Here is a 26,201-nt window from a genome sequence, read left to right as displayed (position 1 = left end):
ACATGAGCTCCCCACCCCAGGAGGGATGCATCGGTCGTCAGCACTTTTTGTGGTTGAGGAATTTGGAATGGTCATCCCATGGTCAAATTGGATCGAATAGTCCACCACTGAAGGGAATTCCGAAAGTCGGTGGACAGTTGCATCATATCCTCTAGATCCTCCGCAGCTTGATACCGCTGGGAAGCTAGGGTCCATTGAGCTGATCTCATATGTAGACGTGCCATGGGCGTTATATGAACTGTTTCAACATCTGCCGAGCCGTGACCTGCTGAGATGCTCGAACTATGGACACCAGGGACAGAAGGTTGTCTGCCCTTGCCTCGGGGAGATAAGCTCGAGCTGTCTGAGTGTTCAGCACAGCTGTAATGAATTCCAATTTTTGGACTGGGGTGAGATGGGACTTGGGATAATTTAATATGAACCCCAGTAGCTCCAGCACCTGAATAGTCATTCGCATGGACTCCACCTTCCTTCAAAGTTATCCCCCCCCCCCCCCCCCCCCCGGCAAGGAACATCCGCCATTCGCTGCTGGACCGAATGATCCAGGTCAGAGACACGCAGCCATGAGAGTCTGCGCATCACTATACCCTGGGCAGCGATTCTGGATGCTACATCAAAAATGTCGAACGTGCCCCTGGCCAGGAATTTTCGACATGTGACCACTTGGCAAAATGGCTCGGCCTGCTCCGGAGGGAGGGCATCAACCAAGCTGGACAGTTGCCTCACCAAGTTCCGCAAGTGGACGCTCGTGAAGAGCTGGTAAGACTGAATTCGGGTGGCGAGCATAGCGGCCTGATACGTCTTCCTCCCAAAAGAGTCCAAAGTCCTAGCTTCTCTGCCTGGGGGCGCAGAAGCATAGTCTCTAGTACTCTTTGCTCTTTTGAGGGCGGTGTCCACCACCAGGGAATTGTGGGGTAACTGAGACCTCATCAACCCAGGTTCACCATAGACCTAATACTGGGAATCAGCTTTCTTTGGAATCACGGGGCCAGACAGAGGGAATGACCAGTTCCGCATAAAGACTTCCTTCAGTACCTTATGCAGAGGAGCTGTCACAGCCTCTCTAGGTGGAGAAGGATAGTCCTTCGAGTATCTCAGCCCTGGGCTCATCCTCAACCCCCATAGGGAAGGGAATAGCCGTGGCCATTTCCCGGACAAAAGAGGTAAAGGACAGACTCTCCAGTGGTCATAGTCTCCTTTCTGGTAGAGGGTAAGGTTCAGAGGGAATCCCATAGAACTCATCAGAAGAAAAGTACCTGGGATCGTCTTCTTGACTCCCACGAATGCTCCTCTTCAGTAACGGATAGGACCTCACTCAGGGCACTCCAAGACTGAGCCTGCCTCGACGCCGAGGAACGACGTCCTCGATAGTAATGTCGAGAGCCGACACCCGCCTGTACTGCGGCTAAGCTTCCTCCACCGACATCGAAGGGGAGTCAACCCGGGTGGCAGCTGACACCGATGCCGCAGGCGGCACCGAGGCTGGGGACCTCACCGCAGGTGAAGGGCCAGATGCCGCTGCAGCAGACGGTACAGAAGGTGCAAGCACCCCTGACACCGAAGCAGACTGGCGCAGCAATCCTTCCAGAAGCTCTGGAAGCAAGGCCCGGATGCGCTCGTCGAGCGCCGCCATTGGAGATGGCTGCGGGGTCGGTGGAACAACCGGTGAGGTTCGGGAGTAGGTACCGAGCTGCCAGGAGACCGACGCATCGCCATCTCTTGTATAGAGGGGGAGCGGTCCTCTCGGCGCCGACGCTTTTCAGGTGCCAAGTCCTGTGACGCCCCGGAGCTCCCTGCACCGTGTGTCGAAGGAGAACAATGACGGTGCTTCTTCACCTTCGCTCGATGCCCATCATCGAGAGTGCTTGGTACCGATGAGGAGGATGTGGAATCCTCACGTCTTCTCGGGGCAGGGTCCGGCAAAGGTTGGTCCCAGGGGGCTTACATAACAGGAGGTCTCGAGACAGGTGAAGACCCATTCGACGCCTTGCTGCTCCCAGCGTGATTTGCTCTCTCAGCAGCCATTACCTCTCCTCCCGACGTCAATACCACCGACCTCGGCTTTTCTCGTTGAGGTTCTCAAGATGCTTGAGTCCGTTTCGTCATACGAAGACACAGACTACAAGCGGCTGGGCTATGGTCGGGCCCAAGGCACTGGATACACCATGCGTGAGTATCGGTACCTGAGATGGTCCGGTTGCACCGAGTACAACGTTTGAAGCCGCTGGGTGTCTTCAATGACATGGGAGGAAAAACAGCTTCAGCGAAACCAAAAGACGCGATTGTGCCTATTAAAAGAGAAAAAGGCACAAAAAAAGGGAAGAACCTGACCGCGCAGCCGGTTGAAAAAACAAAGAAAACTTTAAAAAGGAAAAAGCCTAAGGAAACTAAGGGTACTTTTTTTTTTTTTTTTTAAATAAAGAAAAATAAAATAAACGAGAAACTCACGGTCAGACTCCTGGACCTCAATGAGGAGCGCAGATAGATACCTGTCGCACTTCAACGCGGAGAAAAGAAAACTGAAGGGACGTACTCGCACGACGGGCAGGAAGTCATACACGCGCCAAAGACTCTGTCAAACTTTTTTATATTTTGCTTGCAAAATGCCGGTTTCTGGGCCGACGTGGACGTCGACCCGCATGTGAGAACAAGCAGCCTGCTTGTCCTCGGAGAATAACTTTTAGCCTATGTTTTTTGCACTATTATAGTATTGCCTATGATGAAGTGAAAGGTTCACACCATAAGGATATGTTATGTGCCTTATTCTGGTCCTTACTCTTATTTTGATGATTGTCGATGTAGTATGTCACTCTGTATGTTTTTGGAGATCCACTTTTTATATAACTATTTATTAATTTTATCTGTATTTGCTGTTTGATATAATTATTTATTTACTATGATATACTGATCTTTTTTTTTATATCTATATTATGGTTTTGGTATGATTTTGTGAAACTTATTTATGGTTCTATTTGTTTTGAGAGTAATGTTTTGCCCTTGAAGCAGCCCTTGCTGGGTGAAACACGACCATATGGCGCTTGATTTTATAATTTATTCTCCAATAAAATATCTTTTATATTCCATTAATCCGTGTCTGCTTCTACAACTGCTTTCCTTCTAGTAACAAACTCAGCATTCCAGTGCAAGAAAATAAAGTTTATGAACGAGCATAATGCTCAACATCTCAACAAATGAAGAAGTGATTTATGCTTATTAAACACCAGTGGTAATTGTTCTGATGTGAATTAGTCTTGGTGTGTAAGAAAACTGCATTTGAACTTGCTTTCTATGCTGAAGATAAACCAAATGAAAACACTATATTTCAAATAGACAATTTTTTTTTTGCTAACATTTTTTCTTCTGTAAATTGCAGGCTCTTGGTCTTAGAAGAGATGACACATTTTCTGTTACCATGCTTGGACATTGCATAGAAATGTACATTGGTGATTCTGAAGCCTACATCGGTAAGACTGTTCATTTCATTTGTTTGTTATATACCGCACCCCTGGTGCAAATGTATTGCCCAGTGTTGTTTATGTAAAAAAACAAAGTAAAAAGCCTCATAATAAAAACAATTGGGAATAAAAAAAGAATTATAAATTTTATATTACTGTGAAACATACACTTTTCATCTTAGAACTATTGAAAATATGAAGTGAGATTGCATCTTCAAAGAAAAAGATTTATGGTCAAGTTGGTGAAAGAAATGAGTTTGAGATACAGTGGGGTGCATGATCTTTGCTAAACTCCTGTGTATTGTAAAGTATCAAAACAAAGAACTCGCTTGTTACTGAAGTCTTTTTTTTTTTTTTAAATATACAATAGCTGAGCAAAACAAACATAGTGTAAATGGGGTAAACGCCAGAGGAAACACCAAACAAGCCAACCTCTATATGGAAAAGCAAAAGAACCCATAACAATACACTTCATAATTTTAGCAGTTTTGTTGTTAAAAAAAACAAAACAAAAAACAACCTTTCGAATCCCCACCAACCCCCCCCCCCCCCCCCCCCAAGAATAAGGCCAGAGACTGGACAATATGGGGGTGAAATACAGCGCAACTAAAGAGAACTGCCCTAAGGGACATAACCTCTCCTGCCCCCCAAAAAACACACACCCCAACATAAAAATCAAAACGTGTAGCAAGAAAGGTGACTAAATTGCCTCCCATTTAGACAGCATGTGATTTTTAATGGCCACCAAGCGTTCCATGTCACAAATATACAGTGGGGGAAATAAGTATTTGATCCCTTGCTGATTTTGTAAGTTTGCCCACTGACAAAGACATGAGCAGCCCATAATTGAAGGGTAGGTTATTGGTAACAGTGAGAGATAGCACATCACAAATTAAATCCGGAAAATCACATTGTGGAAAGTATATGAATTTATTTGCATTCTGCAGAGGGAAATAAGTATTTGATCCCCCACCAACCAGTAAGAGATCTGGCCCCTACAGACCAGGTAGATGCTCCAAATCAACTCGTTACCTGCATGACAGACAGCTGTCGGCAATGGTCACCTGTATGAAAGACACCTGTCCACAGACTCAGTGAATCAGTCAGACTCTAACCTCTACAAAATGGCCAAGAGCAAGGAGCTGTCTAAGGATGTCAGGGACAAGATCATACACCTGCACAAGGCTGGAATGGGCTACAAAACCATCAGTAAGACGCTGGGCGAGAAGGAGACAACTGTTGGTGCCATAGTAAGAAAATGGAAGAAGTACAAAATGACTGTCAATCGACAAAGATCTGGGGCTCCACGCAAAATCTCACCTCGTGGGGTATCCTTGATCATGAGGAAGGTTAGAAATCAGCCTACAACTACAAGGGGGGAACTTGTCAATGATCTCAAGGCAGCTGGGACCACTGTCACCACGAAAACCATTGGTAACACATTACGACATAACGGATTGCAATCCTGCAGTGCCCGCAAGGTCCCCCTGCTCCGGAAGGCACATGTGACGGCCCGTCTGAAGTTTGCCAGTGAACACCTGGATGATGCCGAGAGTGATTGGGAGAAGGTGCTGTGGTCAGATGAGACAAAAATTGAGCTCTTTGGCATGAACTCAACTCGCCGTGTTTGGAGGAAGAGAAATGCTGCCTATGACCCAAAGAACACCGTCCCCACTGTCAAGCATGGAGGTGGAAATGTTATGTTTTGGGGGTGTTTCTCTGCTAAGGGCACAGGACTACTTCACCGCATCAATGGGAGAATGGATGGGGCCATGTACCGTACAATTCTGAGTGACAACCTCCTTCCCTCCGCCAGGGCCTTAAAAATGGGTCGTGGCTGGGTCTTCCAGCACGACAATGACCCAAAACATACAGCCAAGGCAACAAAGGAGTGGCTCAGGAAGAAGCACATTAGGGTCATGGAGTGGCCTAGCCAGTCACCAGACCTTAATCCCATTGAAAACTTATGGAGGGAGCTGAAGCTGCGAGTTGCCAAGCGACAGCCCAGAACTCTTAATGATTTAGAGATGATCTGCAAAGAGGAGTGGACCAAAATTCCTCCTGACATGTGTGCAAACCTCATCATCAACTACAGAAGACGTCTGACCGCTGTGCTTGCCAACAAGGGTTTTGCCAAGTATTAGGTCTTGTTTGCCAGAGGGATCAAATACTTATTTCCCTCTGCAGAATGCAAATAAATTCATATACTTTCCACAATGTGATTTTCCGGATTTAATTTGTGATGTGCTATCTCTCACTGTTACCAATAACCTACCCTTCAATTATGGGCTGCTCATGTCTTTGTCAGTGGGCAAACTTACAAAATCAGCAAGGGATCAAATACTTATTTCCCCCACTGTACCAAAGCTTGTTCAGCCAATGCACCAAGGAAGGCACCTGAGGTTATTTACAATGAACTGCCAAAGTCACCCGAGCCACACACATAGTATGGTGAACCAGCAGAGCCTGAGAGTGAGTAAGACCCAGAGGCTTCTTGGAAAAGAGAAAAACCAACGGGTCCCACTATATTGGATGAGCCAACCAGCCCTGCAGGCAATATAGATACCTTCTATATATAACTTTAACTGCATTTTCCTTAAAAGAAACAAGGTGAGACACCTTCAGCAGAGCTTTCTCCATGATACACTAGTCATCATCATCAACAGTCAACCCCAGTTCCTGACTCCAGTTGTCTTGATGGAAAAGATAAGGACAGGACTGCCTTTGCTGAAAGGTATAAAGGCAAGTGTTTTAAAGTGGACCTCTTTTAGACCCCTTCTGGACTTTTCCAAATGGGGAGGGGAACATCTTAAGTTCATCCAGAAGATTCTTTATAGTTTCCCTCCAATCCCAGGGTGGTTGGTTCTGGGGAGGCATCAGAAGGCGTAATTCAAAACTGATCCCCATGACCTCTGCTTTCTGCCTTTCTGGATCTAGGTGTATTCTGGGCCATTTATGTTCCCACATATAGTCTGTTTGAATCTATCAGTATTTTGTGCACAAAATGAGTGTCTGGTGTGGGTTTAGTTTAGTTTGTAAAATAAGTAACAGGTAAGGAATACTTGAAAATGAAGACAGAGATAGGTTTCAGATAGAAGGCATTTATTCTTACCAAAGTTTCAAAGTAGTACAGACATCGGACAGATTCTGGGTTCAATGGCACAGCGCTCTGCCGTCTGAGATGCGTTGGGGACGACTCCGACCTTAAGCCAAAATCACCCTTCTTTTATACTCCCATCTCTCTATTGAAGTCTATGGCAGCACCTATTTTGGGACCTGTTTTTTTTCAAATATTTCTCAATTTCTGCGGTTAAACTGTCACGTCCTGCCATCTGTGCATTTTGTACCCAGCTCTTCCGTTCCATGTATTTCACAAGGTTGCAACATTTTCCAGTAATATCAACATGTTTTTTGGAACAAACTGTTTTTGCGGTTACTAACATTTTTTTCTGTTGAGATACCAGTTTCACATAATGTTTTTGCAACACCTCTCATCACATCTTCTGATCTCTGTATCATTTTATACATTAATATAAACAATTGACTCCATTTTGAAAGCCACATTTTTTTTTTCCATTTTATCCATCATTCTTTCATTTCAGGTGCTATATATTATTTGAATATTGTACCTGTACCTGTTTGTGTCAAGACTCATTGTTCAGACCTGCTTTCTGCAGATTATCTAATATTATTTCATTCGTTAGTTATTTGGCCTAGTCAGTTCTTTATCAGATGTTTTAGGCCCTGTGGCTCTGTCCATCACTATTCCAGTGGTAGATCTAAAACCAGGCCATATATTAACATTCCCCTCTTCACCCTATCCCATAGGGTGACACCAGGGTAAATATACCATGGTACCATCCATTCCAGAAGGTATCCTACAAGGCCATAAAATTTTCTGAGTCTCAGTGCAAACTGGTACAGTCTGAGTTATTTGGTTTCTGATTACCATTCTGGCACCACTTCAATTATTTCAATCATTTCTACTTATCAATATCTATGGTTATACAAAAACTACTATACTTCTACCCTTTAACATGCAAATTCTATCTTATTCTTACCTATTTAATCATTAATTCTTTGGTTATATACTGATTATATCTTATCTTATAAAGCTTTATATGGTTAAATTGTATCCCTGTGTGTGCTATTGCCTGATTATACAGATGCAGACATCTCTCTAGTGTCTCTAGCAGTTGCATAGCGATTGGTCCTTCTCAGAGGGAGATAGTCCAATGTGTCATCTCCTGTGGTGTTGGGAAGGAGATTTTCGTACAGGACATATTGTCCTGCTGTTGTCTTTTTCGTGATTGCGGTTTCAATTAAGCGTTCTACTAAGCCTCTAGCACAAGGGATTATGCAACACCCTACTAGCACAAAAATTGCTACCACTATGATTATCGTTGTGGCAGCTGAAATGATAAATGTCTTCCATTTACCAAAAGCTTTATCCATCCAACCTGTCCAGGATGTATCAACGCCAGAATTCTCTGCCAATTCTTGTGACAGTGAGGTCAAGCCTTCCAACGCTCTGGTGATTGATCCATCTGGAGCTGTATTGTTGGGGATAAAGGTGCAACACTGTGTACCTATTTTATGGCACACTCCGCCCTCTGCTGCCAGAAGTTGGTCAAGTACTAGCCTGTTTTCCAACGTCATCCGGCTAGTGGCGTCTAATTGCGCTGCAATTCCTTGAACTGCATCCCTGGTATAATTGACAAATCTCTGCTGGTTGTAATATATATAGTTATCCAGTCTACATTTTTATTTATCGTCGCCCACCAAAAGAAGGCAGATTCGAATCCTGCAGCTATTTGGTTTCTGGCTTTGAACTCATCAGGAACCCCTCTTGGAACTCCAATTGCATCTATATAGACCCGATCATCAAAAGATCCAGGCATTGCATTTCTCTTCACTCGTGAGGAAGAGCTGCTATGAGGAGGGAGCAAAGATGCTATGATGATTGGAATTACCAATTTTACTAGGGCACATCTGCCTGTCCAACTTCTGTGGAGGTTCCACAATACCACCATATGTCTGCTCTAGCCTGCGAAAAGTTTGTGAGATTTAGATTTTGTAAAGTCCCTTGTCCTAGGGTTGTATTACAATTGGTCAAATTACCAAGAAACCGTGTGTTTCTCACCCCATATCGTTCCAGACATGTATGATATCTGGTAGCAGGATCTGGAATCCTGAATGCAGGTGGAACCCTCAGCCGAGGGGGTAAGTAAGGGTGGTGCTTGTCAAGATGCTGACAAGACTGATTGACTTTGTCTTTTACCTGCAATAATTCTAACATACACCAAAAACCATCTGGATCATTGTAGAGATCTAAAGGGAAAGGAACTACAGTTGGTTCTGCTCTTGCATGGGCACAAAAATAACAATTAGAGACATTCAAACTCTTTGTAGTATAATGCGCCCATTCGAGCCATAGGTTTGTTTCTCCAAATCCTGTTTCTAATGCTATCAAATCTTTAGAATTGTTAATTGGCACAATCTGGTAAGGAATCTTTACTTCTGGGATTTTTGTTGGCATCAAAGGATTCGCTTCAGTTTGGGCTGGAGGTGGAATAATTTTGAATTTTCCAATGGGATCTCTACCTGTGGCATCAATTCCTAAGGAATAAGTTCTGTATGTAACAGCCGTTACTCCTCTGAAAGTGATAGCCACTTGATTACATTTAGTCATTGGACAAAGGCCAGTCCATCGCAATTTCATGATGGAAATGCTCCTTTTTAGATCTGGAATCTCACTACCTGAGTAGGGAACCCATGAACCTGTGTACCACCATACATGTGCCCAACTTCCGCAATTGGAGAAGGGACACAGGTATACCTCAAAAGCTGACAAATATTGCTGTACCGGATGTTCCCCACACATTGTGTAAGCACACACATCAAGGGTTATTGTGGTTGTGTCCTTGGTAGTGGGTAATGTTATTTCGTAAGTAGTAATGAATTGTTGCAGAAAACTTTCTAAATGCTGTGTTCCTTGTATCATGGGCATGGTGAGCGCACACAGCAGAAGGAGTACGGACTTCATGTTGTTGGTTTTCATGGTTAAATGTAAGATCTGGACTGTACTAAAGGTAATTGGCGGTTAATGAAAATGAGTAACAATATTAATCCTAGGGTCTTAACCAAAACTGTAATTGCTATAATTATTCTTAGGTATACCAAAGCTTGATATATCATTAGGATGAATTTGGGTTGGGTTGGTAAAATCTAATAACTGGGTAGGGTGGGTAAATTCTAACAGCTCCTCTTTCAGGAGTGTCGGGGATAACAAAAAGACTGTATACTTCCAAAGGTCCCAATCCAACCTCTCTAATGAACACAAAGGGTATCCAATCAGTGCCCAGTACGGCGTATGTGATAATCCAAAAATCTACAACGTCACCAGTTGCTGGTCTTATTAGGAGGTCGTCGGTTTGTTCTATTTGTAAACCTAAAGTTCCTCCAAATAGTATCACAGTGTCTGTAACCGTTCGGCTAGGACCTAGTGTCCAATTCTCAAACAAAGGTTCACACAATGTCAGATATCGGGTGAAGGGGTCCCAATTGGGATCGTCTTCTGGAGCTGGGTCCCAATGAGGATGTATTAACTCTCTTAAATCAAAAAGGTACTCTGGGGGTTCAGGGATTAAGTGTACACCTATACTAAAAGGCGATGGTGGGGGAGAATCAGGTGGAGAGGGCGGGTTATCTGGTAAATTCTGGGACATATATTGATGGTTACTTAAGGATGATGAGCTATCTAGGAGGTCGAGTGGCTGGGACGGTGATGTTTGGAGTGGCTAAAGTAGTATTCGTGGGAGGAGGAGCGTCACTAGGAGGAACCAGAGAATAAGGAGGAGGGGTGGGTCGTAATTCAAGCAAGGTAATATTATCCTCAAAAGTAGTTGTGAGATTGGGGACAATATGGACCGAGCTACTGATATTATTGGGAACAGTTGTAGAATGCAAAACAGGAGAATCAGTGAGGACAGGAGTAGTCGCAGAGGTTTCAATAGGCTCTGGAGGATAGCCAGTTGAAAAGTCTGTCGTGGCAGATGTGTCTGCCCAGGGGATAGGATGACTGGTGGCAATGGGACCTATCTTTGAGGTCGTCTGGGGGGATCTATATCCAAACAGGCGGGTAAATGCGGTGTATTGTTGGGGCTCTGTGTAGGCTGCTGTAGTAGGTGATGGAGCAGGAGTAGATGTAAGTACCGAAGTAGTTACACGTACTGCTGGAGTAGTTGCAAGTACAGAAGTAGTTGCAAGTACTGCTGGGGTAGTTACAAGTACCGAGGTAGTTGCAAGTACCGTGGCGTTTCCGGCTGGCAAGGTAACGTTGCCAGTGGGAAAGGCAGTAAGTGTGATCCAAAGATCCAGGAGGTTACTGTCAGCAGTATAGGTAAACAGGGTAGTGAAAAACAAAACCAAACCTATACAAAGTAGGATGATGCACACGAGTCCAACAGCAAACAATCGAGCAGATGGAAAGCAGAAGAAGAGGGTGTATTGATGTAACACCGTCACTGCTGCTGAGACGACGCTCGGACGGGTGCTGTTTCCGTCCGTGTCGTCAGGATTGGTGTCGCCTTCCAAATAAGTGTCGTCGAAGTCGTTCGACCAATGGGAATTGGTTTCAGATACCTGCTCAGAGTGACACTTATCAACAGGGTAAAGTCCAATGTCCAGTGGGTCTGGTGGATCAGGTTCCTTGATATTGTCGAGGGCAGCAAGGTTCTCAGCAGTTGGTTCCCTGCGGAGACTCTTACCAGCGGGGGAGGGTGGTGGTATCAACACTTTCACAGGAGTGGTTGGGAAAGGTGGTATTGGAATAGGAACTTTATGTAGAGAAATAGTCTGTAAGGGAATGAGTTCTTCTGGAGTGAAAATCGGCGGGAATTGCTGTGGCATTTATCTGACTTGATTGGGGAAGTACAAATGTAGAATGTCAAGCAGCTCACTGATGTTGTTGTGCAAATTCTGTACTGTGGCAGACGCAACAGTCTCTCGTTCTTCCACACTCAATTCTTCAGCTAAGTTGCGGATTTGGGTGAGATCCTCTGCAAGGTTACGGATTCGGATGAGACGGATGTGAAGATCTACGTATGGAAGTGGGAGTGCTGGAACAGTTGGAGGAAGAGGTGAGGACGGCAACTCAAAAGCAGGTTGCAATACAGGTGGTTGTTCAGATGGTGACTCTGGAGAATCAGCGAAGGTTTGGATGACAATGTCAGCCAGATCAAGGAGGTGGGATTCAGGAGATGGATGATCTAAGTTGATTAAGTGGTTAAGTCTTTGGTCGAGTTGGTCAAGATGGTTCAAGAGTGTTGGATGTGGGGTCGGTGGTCTTGGGCTCAGTGGTGGTGGAGATGGAGTTTGTGGTGGGACTGGTCTCTCCAGTGACTGTTGTGCTGGAAACATCAATGGAAACATCCAGGAGGCCTGATTGGGTATTTGGATAGGCGCGGATATCTTTCAGATGGACCCAGGATGTGTGGTCCTCAAGCTTGGCAGCTGTGGCTGACAGAGCTTCTATCTTGAAGGGCCCAACGTAGATGGGATCTCGCCAGGTCTTGTGCGTGTAATAACGCCGGTGCACTAGATCGCCCACTTTATAAGGGGGGGATCTATTGGCATCACAATCCCCTCTTCTGTCCGAAATGGCCTGTGGAATTGAGGACAGAGAACTTACAATAGTCTGCAAGATATCCCAATATACTGAGTATTGATCGGGTACTTGAGTGTCTGGATTGCCAGGTAGGAGTCGCATCTGGCGACCTGTACATAATTGGAACGGCGTCAGTTTAAGGGAAGAGGATGGAGTGGCACGGAGAGATAACAGTGCCAAAGGGAGGGCATCAAGCCAATTCTTTATCCCATTTGCCATAAGCTGACGCATTTTTGTTTTGAGCAACCCATTGTATCTTTCAACCAAACCATTACTGGTGGGTTTGTAAACACAGACAGTTCTATGTGTAATGCCAAGTGCTGGAAGGAGGTTCTGCAAGAGTTCATTCACAAAGTGTGTACCATTATCTGTGGTAATTTTGCCAGGAATACCAAATCGAGGAATAATTTCATTACACAGTGACTGTGCCATGGTTTGTGCGGTTTCTCTAGTGCAAGGGAAAGCTTCCACCCACTTAGAGAAACTGTCCACGCAGACAAGCAGATACCGTTTACCACGCACAGGTGACTGCATATCTGTGAAATCAATATACCAATGTTGGCCAGGTCCCTGGACAACAGGCAAATGACCGGAAGGGATGACAGGTCCTCGTTTAGGTGTGTACAGAAAACATTTGTAGCAATTATGAACTACAGTGTGACACATGGGCATCATTTGGGGAGCCCATAACTTGGAAGACAATTGATCATACAGTGTATTAGCATTCAAATGTAAAGGATAATGGAGGGCATGCAAAAGAAGGGATAAAACATGCTGTGAAACACATAATTGACCATTAGGATGGGTCCAAATACCATTTGGATTAAGAAAACATCCCGCTTGCTTCCACAAAGTGAGTTCTGCTTGTGAAAGAGAGGAAGTGAGGGTGGTAGAGAAGTCTGAGGTTAGGGATTCAGAGGGAGGGGACGTAACAGGGGGCTCTGATTCAGGAGATAGTAAAGAGGTTATGACAGGAGGTACAGGGAAATTAGGTGGGGTGTTTGGAGAGGAGGATTCAGAGTGTGTGGAGTCTGAAGGAGTAGAAGGAGGTGTGTCAAGGGGAGGCACTTCGGTTGCAACAATTACCGGAAGCGCCACATCAGTAGGGGACTCGGAAGGAAGGCTGGAAAAGGAAGTGACCTCACGGGCTAGTTCATCAGCAGCATGGTTCCCATTAATGGCGAAAGAAAAAACTGTCTCCTGATGAGCTTTAATCCAGGAGATACTGGTGCGGAGGCCTTTTTGATGGCGCTTCTCCAACGCATCAAAAAGTGCAGTCCACAAAGGTAAGTGACTGAGAGGTTGTCCCGTAGAGGAAATCATACCCCTCTGGTTCCATTTGCGAACATGGGAATGCAAGGAAGCAAAAACATAGTCTGAATCGGTGACAATGCTCAAATCAGAGTGTAGTGCTTTATACAGTAGGACGTATAAAACCGCTGCAAGTTCTGCGGTTTGGGCTGTAAATGCATCTGGTAACCTGAATTGTATAGGATCCAGAATGTGTTCTTCCGGTGTATAATGGAGGGCGGCAAAACCAGCAACTCCGTTTTGCTGAGAACCATCTGTAAACCAAACCTCGCCACTCTGCAAGATTTCTGAATGCAGATGGAGGGATTCGGGAACAGACAATTGGGTAGTGCACTCATGGGGAAAGATTGCATTCTGTGCTGTCTCTGTTACAGTGAGTAATGGATCTAGGCGTTGAAGGTCAGTTAAAGTTAATGGGTGAATAGAGTGCACTACACTGAACAAAAGTACTTGATACTTTTGTAATCGGCAGACAGTCATGTGACTAATCTGTTTGTCCAACAGATATTTTACATCATGGGACGTGTGAAGAATCACCGGAAGGTGAGGAATGTAGCTGTATAATTTCATGACAGCTGTGCTGGCGGCAACAAGGCCTTTTTCACAAGTGGCAAAGGCTCTTTCAACAGGGGAAAAAGTACCTGAAAGGTAACCACAGGCAAGATCATCATGTTCTTGAGTGATTAAGCAAGACCAAGTAGTCTCAGTATGCACGACCCAAAGGTGTACATCCTGAGAAACATCAATAGTTGCCAATGGGGAGGAAAGCATAACATCTTTTACAAGAGCCATAAGATCTGATGTTTCCTGAGCTGTGAAGTTAATGGGTTCTCGTTTAACTTTCTGTTTACCCTGTAGTTTCATATAAAATGGCTGTGTTCGAGCAGAATAATTGGGTATCCAAAGGCGACAAAAATTCAACATGCCAAGGACACCTCTGAGATCAGAAACAGTAGTGGGCATCCGCAAGGAGGATACATGTTGGAGAGTATCGGGACCTAGGCCCTTCTGACGGGGGCCTATGTGATGGCCAAGGAAGGTAACATATGTCTGAGCAACTTTTAATTTCTTTCTGTTAACTTTATAGCCTTTCGTAGCAAGAAAGCCAAGAAAGTCACAGGTGACCTGAACGCATGTGTCAAAGTCAGGGCAGGTAATGAGCATGTCGTCTACATATTGTACAATAGAGGTTTGTGGTGGGAGATCGTATCGGTACTGTTTGAATTCCTGTATGTGTCCGGCTAAAGTTTGCGAAAAGACTGTTGGACTGTCAGTAAATCCCTGGGGGAGACGGGTCCATTGGTAGGTTGTATTGTTGAATTGGAAAGCCGTTAGCGGGCGGCTTACAGGGTCAAGGGTGATGGAAAAGAAGGCATTAGACAAATCAATAGTGGAGTGATATGTCTGCAAAGTAATGCTATTGAGGAGTGTAGTCGGATTTTCAACATTTGGAAATACCGCGTAAGTGAGGTCATTTAACGCGCGTAAATCCTGTACTATACGGAAGGCGCCAGGCTCTTTCTTTGGCACTGGGAATAAAGGGGTATTGTATGGCGAATTACACTTCTCAATGATACCCTGCTGCAACAAAGAATCAATTTGTTCCTGAGCTCCAGCAATAACTTCAGGTTTTAGTGGATACTGGGCAATTTTAGGGCCTTTGCAACCCGGTAGCAGCTGAATACGATGGGGAGGGCCTTTAACCTCACCATAGGGTTTATCAGGTGTGGCCCAAAGAAAACCGGGTAGGTCATTCAGTGCAACCTCTATTTGTTTCTCAACCATAGAGGTGACAGCCATCATGAGTGAGGTACTTTCATTAGGGGAAGGATCAAAATGAATTTCAAAGTGAAATAATGTTAACAGGTCTCTCCCAAGTAAGTTGACAGGGCACAACGGAGCATACAAAAAGGGAGCAGATAGCTGTTGATCCGCATAGGTAATTGGCAAGGGCTCAAGCAGGGGTGTGTCTGTAGGGACACCATCAAAGCCTGTGGTGGTAATATTGTTAGGGGAAACTTTAAGAAGTTTCTGCAATTTGTGCGGGACATGGGCTAGCACGGAGCGAGAGGCGCCTGTGTCTATTAAAAAGGGAACGGGGACATCACAGATTAACAAGGTGATCATGGGATCATCCAATCCTGCAGCAGTGTGGACCACGCCTAGTCACTGTGGGCGGCGTTGATCCGGGTTCCATAATGGGAATGACTGACGTTCTTGCCGTTCTTGGCGGACCTGAATCCTGGGTCTGTGTTGTAAGGGTTGCAGACATTCCCGTGCGTAGTGGCCGTATTGCTGACAGCGATAGCACTGAACATCTGCATAACGATCTGGACTAGGTCGGGAACGGTAGTCTCTGGGTTGTCTATAGACATCCGGGGGACCCCTTGGTGGGCCTCTTTGAGGTAGAGGACGGCGACCGCGTTCTTCAGGGTATTCAGTTCTACGGTCTGGGCGGTAGGGCCGTGGGCCCTGATTTCGGGTGTTATTGTCATAGCGTTGGTCAGCATACATAACAATAACAGGGGGAGTGGTCTCGGGGGTATTGGGATCTGTGTCAGAGCACTTGGAGGCTCTTTTCTCTTTGAGATCTTCAGTTTGTAGTACTTCCAGATTAGTGTGTACTGTCTTACGATGTTGGACTTCATCTTGCTTGCTTTTTATAAGCTTTCTACAATGATGAAGGATGTGTTCACGAATCTTTGGCCATTTTTCTAGTTGGAGACCAACTGTGTCCTCTAGTTTGTTTTTAATCTGTGAAGGTAGGGTTCCCTTAAGTAAATGATAGAACACCGGAAGAGCATTATCGGAGTCAAATGTCTCCTCTGTCTCTTCTTTATAGAGTTCTTGGAGTCTGAGTAAATAAGCCTCAATAGGCTCTGAATCCATTTCCCACCTTTGGGAAGTGATAACTGAGAAATCTTTAAGGGTCGGATACATGGTCCGGATTTCCTGGAATACTTTGGTCTGAATCTCAGTTAAGGGATTGCCATCGTACTGAGTATCTGTTACAAATTCGGCATATCCTGATTGGGTGAATATATCAGTGACACTGGCGTGTGGGGTTCTGCCCAATAAAGCTTTCATGTCTCCAACTGACAGAGTGGTACCTAGTGTGATGTCCTGAAATTTCTTTAACCATCGGTTACCTCCCATTGCAATATCCGGGAGTTGCAGTATGAGGCTATTTAATTCAGCCGCTGAAAGTGGAATGTATTCCGTATGAGGTACACCACCTGACATTTTATTTAACAAGGGAAAAAGTTTTACTTTTTCAAAGGGTTTAATCAATGAAGATGTAAGGAGATCGATTGATGCGGTTGGGGGAAATTGATTCTCGTACTTTTTCCAAACCTGGAGACCTTGGATTAGGTAGAGGGTTGTTTTCTGATCCCAATGGGGGTCAGGGTGGTCGTAAATAAGATCTCTCACTAGTGAGAGTTTGTCAGACCGCAAGGATCCTTCACGTGGGAAGAGGGCGGACTGGGGCTGAAGCGCCTCAGACCATCCTGCAAGATTATCAATCCATGGCTGGACATAATACCATGAATTTTCATGTAATGCTACATATTGGGCGGGTGTGCTAGGTGGACCAGATAAGCCAGGTTCTGTATCAATGTTCAGACCTGTAGGGTGACGGGGACCGTCAATGACTGCAAGGCAGCGACTAGATCCCTCGTCCGTAAGATAACTTTGAGGGTGGCGTTGTCTGGTATGATGTGAAATAACATCATGTTGTTGGGGCATTTTGGATTTTGATGCAGCAGATGCAATAGTATCCGGGAGTTCTGAAATGGACTTACGTAAGGAACGAAGTCCTTCTGAAACGAATGCAAGGTCATCTCCCATACTGGCCAATGTGGTGCCAGGTTGTGGCATACAACATGCCCCTGAAGGAATGTGAGTGTCAGGGGGACGGGTCTTGGGTAGTTCCAGGTGCGATGAATCTCCTTCCACCGAGGAGGAGAAATTTAGCACTGGGGGAGGTTCATTTCGAATATCCTCCAGGTCAGATTTAGCTGGGAGTTGTTGTTGTAAAACTTCCCATGCTGCGTCTAATGGGGAGGATATTATTTTTGGTAGATCCCCAGTACCTGGTTTGGCTGGAAGTATGAGAGGACGGCGGAGACGAGCCAGTTCCTCTGCTAATTGGGGAATTTTACCCTTGGGGCGTGCACCCAATTGCTCCCATCTAGGAGGAGTAGAACACTCAGGTTCTAGAGTCGGCATGGAAGGGTTCATTGGAACAGGGGGCGCTGTAATAAAACCCCGATCACAGAGTTCCTGACAAATAGCCCGTGTCTGTGTAGCAGGACTACATGGAATGAAGCCCATCTGTCGTAACTGAGACAGAATAGGGTAATGCAGGGATGCGGGAGGCAAGGAACCAGTTTGGACAGAGGAGTCCAAATGTGGCGGTGGAGGTGATGTCTGAGTTGAATGTCCCATGTATGGGTAGGTAGCCGTTTGAGTAGTCATGTGTGAGGTCAATCCTGATCCTGGCACAGGACAGGTGGAGGTCTGGGCCGCCGCATCAGTCTGAATGATAGTTGGGTGGTGAATGGAGACCGGAACCAAAGGGTCCTGGACACAAGGGTAATGTTCAATAATGGGGGGGGGTATGTCAATCTCATAACCTCCAATAGTACGATAGACATGAGGTTGTGGAGTTAGCGTTTGGGTAGTTGCTTGCATCGTTGGGGCAGTCGTGACCATGGGCGACTGAGCAACAGTCTGAGCCACTGGCATTGTTGAAGGGGTTAAGGGCGTCTGAGTTTGTGCTGACCCCTGAGATATTGGGTTTGAGTTTTGTTGTGATGAGGGAAGAGATAGATCAACAACACCGGCAATGCGCACGGTAGTGGGTGGGTCAAATACCATAGGAGCGGGAGATACCGCAGGTAGCGGGGGTGTTACTGTCTGAGATCCTTGAGAATTCTGCAGCAGAGGACTTGTGACCGGTTTATCACAATATCCTGGGGGTATCGGGGTATATCCCACTGCACATGGTAGAAGCTTTGTCGTACCTGCAGCGGTAGCAGCATCATAAGGCGGTGGGGCAGTAGGTATTACTGCCTCCTGGTAGGGAGCTTGGTCGCAATCGGACTTACCTAAACTCCTATCGTTCTGGTTTTGTGCAATAAGTATGAATTTATTAATGGCAGCTAAATGTTTATCCCTAGATTTTCCTGTTTTGTGGGACTCATTGTAGCAGACCAAAGCTTGGAGTTTGCCCTGATCAAATGAGCCCTTTGATGGCCATTCCAGTCCTTGATCCTTAGCGGACCAACCGGTATGCCAGGTTTGACATAAGCGGGTAAGTTCTTTTCTATCAGCGGGAAAGAAATTAAGGACTCTTTCCAGGGGACTAGGGGATGAGGAGGAGGACATAGTGGGATCTGAAATAGGGGGAAGACAATCCACATAGGAACTCATAGAAGAGTGTATTCTATATAGTGCAATATCTTTAAGTAAGACGGTTCAAATCAAAATTCTGAGGTCTATAACAGGGATAACTAAACAAAACCATGCACGGGAAAATTATCTAAATGGAAAAAAAACATGCATCATGCGTACAAAAAAACACTTATACTCACGCGTCTTCAAGAGCGTCCCGGTGGCAGAACCTAGAACAGAAATTACTAATTGGCGGAAAGCCCGAATGCTTTTGCCGCATGTTAAATGAACAGGTAAATGTAAGCCACAAAGGTGATCAAAGTGTTTAAGAGAATAGTGTCAACGTGTATACTACTCTACCCCTAATTAAGAAAAAACTACTCCCCAGAGTGTGCTTCTAAAGACAGGAGTGTTCTCTGCTGCTACTGCCTGCCAAGAGTTATTCCTGCTACTATTGGCCATGGGTTCCAACCCATGGTAGAATCCCCAAAAAGGGATATCGCAAACACTCCCAAAAGAACTCAAGAAACCAGCGAACAAGGTATCCTGAATCAAGGAGCAGCGGTCCACAGAGTTTCCGCTGATTAGGAGTTTTACTCTTCTACAACTAACCTCCACAATGAACCTTATAAACCAAGCAAAAATTTATGGTCAGGAGTCATCTCTTCTACCACTAACCTGGTTAGGAGTCTGCTCTTCTACTACTAACCTTCCTAAAACATTGAAAAAGTTAGGAGTTTGCTCGTCTACCACTAACAGTTCAAAAACATTGAGAAGCCCTCGTTAACTTGTCCAAACTCGCAACGAAATGCGTCAGACGTCTCTATATTGCACCCACGCTCATCTGTACTAGGTAACGCATATGTGGGCAATAATGCCGAATCCGCAGGCCACTCTGAAAATTGAATGGAATTCTGCTTTAAATCTAGTATTTATGATACCGTCATCCATTGAGGGTTTTGTGGCCCTCAAATGGGTGTGAGTCGCAGACATCAGACATCGGTATCTAGTCCAATAGTTATAGCGTGACACTGGTATATAAGGGGAGAAAAAACAAAAAAAGTTGAAAGTAGAATACAAGGTATAGCCCATCCCAGGGAAGAGCCCCTGAAACAAACTGCAAAAATAGTAAAAATAAGATAAATCTTGTTAAAAGAAAATTGGAAGAAAAACTTAACACTAAACACATGTAAGCTCTTGGGGGAAGGTACCATAAAAGAGTAACAAGACAATAGATTTGCTTATTAAATAATTCATAAAAAGGGACCTGAAGAAAAAAGGGAGTTGCCAGCTATGGGAGTTGGACGCGACAGTACCAGTTCGGGTTTAGAAAAAAGGGTGTTCCAGTAATAAAAAGTGTTGACAATAGAAGGGCAGAGGTCAACAGGAAAAGATCTTTGTTTGTGAGGCAACCATATTAAATGGCCCAGGGGACAGGAACCTACAAAAGATTGTTCTAAATGCACCCAGAGCTTGTGAGGTAAAGCATGATACCACGCCAAGGCAGAGTGAACCTGCACCGCCTTATAAAACCAAAAAATATTGGCAACCATAAGCTCACCTTGTTTAGGATCCCGAAAAAGAAACGCACGGCAAAGATGGGGGGTCGTTTCTGATACCATATAAAATGAAACAGTCAGTATTGAAGACCCAAAAGAAACCCACAGTATAAGCGAAGAGGGAGAATTTGGAAGAGATACATTAAATGGAGCAAGATGTTCATTTTAAGTGTGGCAATCTGACTGAACCAGGACAGCTCTAAGAGGTCCCAACATTCAAGATCTCTGGTCAGGTCCTGAATTAAAGCATGGTAATTAATGGAAAAAATTCCGCAAATTACTTGGTCAAGGTAACCCCCAAGTACTTGAGCCCCTTAGTTACCCAATGAAAGGAAAGGAAGATTGTAAAGTGTCAAGCATAATCTGAGGAACCGCCAACGCTTCAGTCTTATTCAAATTAATTTTAAAGCCTGACACGGTGGAATACGCCAAAGCCACTTTCATCAAGTTAGGAAAAGAGACCAGGGGGCAAGACAAGGAGAGTAAAACGTCATCTGCAAAAAGCGACAGCTTGAGTCCCTGTCACCCACCCGGATACCCAAAATATCAGGATTAGAGCGAACAGCCGCAGTGAAGGGCTCCATGATTAAAGCAAAGAGCATGGGCAAGAGGGGGCACCCTTGACGAGTACCTTGGGTCAGTGGGAAAAAAGCCCAAATTACTCCAAGCACAAGGCAAAGATTAAAAAGCCCCAATGCTCATCTATGTGACACACTGAACACTGAAATTAACAGCTGAAAAAAGCATGCCTATTTCATTGTTTGACTGTAAGTTTAGTATGAATTTGCCTACCACATATCAGAAAACTATATGCAATACATCATTCCCAGACTTCTCACTTATACAACAAAACAAATACGTATTCAAATTCTGGTGTCAACTCAGTAACAGCTACACAAAATCCAACCACTGCCAGATACCATGAAGCAACACAAAAACCTGCAAATATGCTACTCAAAAATGATGTAGCAAACAGAAGCTATGGACAGCAAACCTGCAACATTTTCAGTTGGGGCTGGAGGCCGCAGTTATTACTGGGGTAATGGGGGAGCAGAAATAGGGACGAGTTATGGGAATTTTAAAAACCTGACTCGAGGTTACTGGTCTCCCTGGCTTGCAGGCACTGATGGTTGTAAAGGAAACACATTCTTGCTGTCTACACCAATTTTTTTGTGACACACCTCTTAATCAGTGTGTCCCGATACACTGGTTGAGAACTAGTTTACTAGGGTAACAGAGAAATTCAATAGACATTCACTTCTGTGGCCAAGCAGTATGAATCAGATACATAAGTGATATTGTTCATTGGTTCTGATGTAGACCAGTTCTCTTAGGGTGCAGAAGAAATAATTGTTTGAACATGAGTGGGAGTTTCTAGCAGTTGACACCTCACTGATCCTCACTGATCCTGTCATTCTATTTTTGACTTCACTACCACATGGTTCCATCTCTACTGTAGCATTTATTCATTCCACCTTTTATGACTTTTTTTTCTTCTTTTGCTACTATCATTGGGGCTCTTTTTTTTTTTTGTAATATGTCTTTATTAATGAACAGGATGCTGAAAAGCAATTAAGTACAAAGAAAGCCTCCTATTTACAAAAACTCCCAGAAACCAACACAAAAAATGGCAGAGCAACAATGTCCAATGCTAATCACATACACTTGAAAATACCTAAAGTAAAAAAAAAATGATATATTGGTCTCTGCAAATAGAGATATATACTTTGTCCATCAAGTCTGAGACCAAATGAGATCACAATAGCTCTGGGTCTCTAGCACCTTAAACACAATTGTTAACACGAACTGCAACAATAATAACTGCATTCTGAACCTTTGCAAATTATCCCAGTCCCTCCCCCCCCCCCCCCCCCCCCCCCCCCCCCCCCCCCACTCCTGGAGTCCTTTTATGTGACTTATATTTTGTATTATGTGAGGAAGCGATGGACTATCTGACTGCAAATCAGCACTATCAACTGTTAGTATCATATTAGATCCCACATTTGTTTGGATGTTAAGAATTCTTTGAAGACTTAGACACTTATTTTTGTTTAAGCATTTTTTAATATTGGTACAAACATTATTATTAACACAGTTGGACTATTGTAATAATATTTATACAATGGTTGCTGAAGCTCTGTGATGACAAAATTAGAGACCCTGCAAATTACGGCCATCTATTCCTGCAAAAATATATGATAGAGCTTCTCCTTATTGAATTTCACTGGCTCCGAGTGTGGGAATGTGGAATCTTTAAACTATGCACTATGATTTTCAAACTTTTACATGCCCAAGCACCAGTGTATATGCAGCAGTTATTGCTACTGTTATTAGGAGGTCTGGGAAAATCCTCCCGCATTTTGTACAAATTTCACTTCCTGGCCCCTAAAGAGTTTAGATTCAAAGGAAGATTCATACAATCAATCTCATTTCAAATAGCAAAAATTTGGAGTTCTCTTCCACTTAGTCTAAGAACTTGTGAGAACTATGTGTTTTTCGACAACATTTTTATTTCAGAAAGCTTTCAATTTCTGTTGATGTTTTTCTTGGTGAGTTCTTTTTATTATGCTGCTTTTCTAATTCCTAGTGTTGACTAGTTTTTCTTGGTTAATCCGCAGTGAACTGAAAGTAGCAGACATGTTTTTGTATTTTATTAACAGCAAGCAATAAAGTTTGTTTTATAATAATCAGAAATGTTTTAGTCCTAATTCGATTATAGGCAAATTGTACTGAGAGGTGAAATCTCATCAGATTCTTAAGACAATTAATGGCATAATAATTACAATTGATATAGCAAATGCTTAAGTGCCCCAGAAGAGAGTCACAACAATAAATTTTAAATGGCTAAGATCTGGTAGGATATTGAGAGTAAGAAGACTCTAAGGAAACAAAATCAGTCACTTCTGAAAAGGCAACACAAATGTAGTTTTTGGAGCCAGGATGAATGGAACATCTTTTGGGATGGAGGGGGCCAAACAAACCAGTCACCCTCAAGCTCTCTAGTTACTGATACTGTATTGGAAAAAATATTGGTCAGGCCATGGCCCCAGTGACCCACACTAGTCTGCTTCCTGTTTTTTTGAGCCTTACATAGAAACATGGCAAGACTGGATATAGGTTTGGGTGACTTTGAAGAATGTTTATAGTGATACTGATAAATAAAATACATGTAACTAACATCCACATTATTTATATAGTAACAAATACATTTATTTATTTTTAGGCACAGAGATTAAGGACAAATTAAGGTGTTACGACTTTGATGTGCACACAATGAAGTCACTAAAGAATATTATTTCCCCACCATGGGAGGAGAGGGAGTTTGATATAGAAAGGCAGACCCTTGATGAAAGTGGAATCCTGGCTCTGGAAACATCACATCATCAAGCAAAATCTTTAGACTCCAGATGTCCCCTGGAAGAGACCTTTGAGAATGAAATGAATGAAAGTGATATGATGTTGGAAACAACCATGTCAGACCACAGTACATGACCTTATTCACAGCATAACTTCAATCTAAAATATCTCAGATGTGCATTTTTCCTACCTCCAGCATGTTTTGGGAAGAGTGCTCTCTTTATATGAATCCATACTATGTCTTCTTTACAGAACCACAGAGCATCAGAAAACGTTCCCTGCCTTTAAAGACAGATTAATTACATATTGTTTTCACAGCAAGCTGTCTCTGGTTTTTTTTGATACGTACTGGGATGAAAAAAGAATCCATTATGTTTTTTTAAATTTTTAATATGCCATTTGACTGTTATAAGTATGATAAAAGTAATGAGAATATTCATAGAATATGAAACTACTTGTACTACGTGTCAAAAATTAGTTGATTAGCCAAAGGCTACTGAATTAGTTTGCAAGTTTTTACTTAAATTGTCTAAACCATTTCATCTGATAACAAAAAATGCTGAATGAATTCTGAAGTTTTGATAATAATTTGGTGTGTTTCTTTAAAATGAGCCATTTCCCCATGATAGGTATTGCTTATATTCCAACAGTGTACATGTGTATGAGTATGAGGCAAAATGTTTTGTTTACATCAGATTTTTATATATCAAATTGATAAAAGGCCTTACTGAGTGAGATAGTATGTGTGTTCTAGAATTATTTTAGTTATTTCAGTACAGTGTAGCACAGAGCTTTCCAAACTGTGCATTGAGACTCCAGATGAGATTATAAAACCCACATTTGGGTTCACAACCTGGGTGGGCTCTCCATAGGTGCATAATTAGACTGCACCTCTGGGGTGTCACACAAATTTATTTGGCCATGATCATGGAGTCACAGCCACCAAAAGATTGATATTGGTCTATGAACTCCATAAAAGTTGGATTATTAAAATGATATTTAAGCAATAATGTAGAAAGCACTATATGTTATGGTGGTATCCGGTGATTACCCAACGGGACAGTTCCCACCCACCAGTTCCCCCTGGGACAGTTCCCAACTAGGACGATTACCTCCCAGACAATTCCCACTTTAGGGGAAAAATTCCCAACCATGACTCTTCCCCCCCCCCACCCCCACCCCCCGACAGTTTCCACCCGATGGTGACCTTGTGGACACTCTGGCACTTTGAAGTCCCAGTGTTGTGGCATGTGGTGCTGCTCTGAAGCTCTTGCGGTGCGACGTGACCAAGGAGGTTTCATAGACAGGAATGGAAGTGAGCCTATCTAGTCCACTGTAAGCAGGGAAGCCAGTTTGGTTAATCTCTGTTTCCACTCCCCCTGCACAGCCGTCATTGCCATACACTCGAAGCAAGCAAACCTATGAGTTGCTGCATCCACGTTGTCGTTCTTTATTGTTGGTCCATCTGTAACAAGGCTGAACTTTAAGCACCTGATTCTCATAACATATCTGTTTTAGTGGCCCTTTATCAGGAGAAAAAAAAAATCTCTGCACGAATATAACGTGCTAGGGTGTCCCTATAACTAGCCCCTCCAAATGACACACTGATTACAATTTATAACAAATATAAGTGAGATTAAATACAAATGCTACAAACAATAAAGAGCACTAATTTGTTTTGCACATAGTGAAGACTTAAAAAACAATGTGGAAAGGCCAGAACCTGTCCCAGCTAACTAGATGCCCAAGATTAGACTGTCAAATTCACAGAATATGACTAAGATGGAGAGAAAAGCAAAAATTATGGCATACCAGGTATAGAAAAATGTTTTTGTTTTTTTTTTAACTGAGACCATAAGGGTTACTTTACAGTTGTTTGGGACAGTTGATTACTAGATTTTTTTTATTGTAGAGTGTTGTGTTTGTAATTATTTATATTTGCACATGTTTGTTTGACAGTTGTTTGGACAATTTTTTAGTTTTGGGTGGGAATTGTCCTCCATGGTGTGGTGTGGATTTTGTTTTGTGTAGCAGTTTAGCAGTGTGTTTTACATTTCTTTGGTTTTGGGTGGGAATTGTCCAGGTGCGAATTGGTGGGAGGGAACTGTCCAGTTGGGAATTGACTTAGAACCATTATGGTATAGGCTATAGACTAAATACTGTTCAGGACAAGTGTGCTTAAGTACACTAGAGCAAGGGTGTCCCAAGTTCAGTCCTCAAGATAACTGTAATGAATGTGCATGAAGAAGATCTGCATGCATACTACCTCCACTGTGTACAAATATGTCATGCATATTCATTGGGGATATCTTAAAAATACTGCCTGTATGCAGCCTTCGGGGACTGAATTTGGATACCTATGCACTCAAATGAACACATTCTCAATTATGATGTAATAAATAGAAATAATATAAAAGAAGATAAGATGTTTTTATTGGACTAACAATACATTTT

The 26,201-nt window shown here is 43.6% G+C and overlaps 1 protein-coding gene across 2 annotated transcripts in view; it reads left to right on the top strand.

Moving 5' to 3' along the window:
* The window catches only part of CDC16 (cell division cycle 16), a 155,362-nt gene extending 130,491 nt beyond the window's left edge, over positions 1–24,871 (top strand). For both annotated transcript variants that reach the window (XM_030201490.1, XM_030201491.1), the window contains 2 exons: positions 3,374–3,464; positions 23,614–24,871. In XM_030201490.1, the coding sequence (XP_030057350.1) occupies positions 3,374–3,464; positions 23,614–23,882 (360 nt within the window). In that variant the 3' untranslated portion in view covers positions 23,883–24,871. The remainder of the gene's footprint in view (positions 1–3,373; positions 3,465–23,613) is intronic.
* Positions 24,872–26,201: the final 1,330 nt, after the last annotated feature.

Source organism: Microcaecilia unicolor, chromosome 4 (genome assembly GCF_901765095.1).
Source record: "Microcaecilia unicolor chromosome 4, aMicUni1.1, whole genome shotgun sequence".
Taxonomy (NCBI): domain Eukaryota; kingdom Metazoa; phylum Chordata; class Amphibia; order Gymnophiona; family Siphonopidae; genus Microcaecilia; species Microcaecilia unicolor.
The sequence above is the reverse complement of the archived record's forward strand: the minus strand, read 5'-3'. Positions and strand labels throughout refer to the sequence as shown.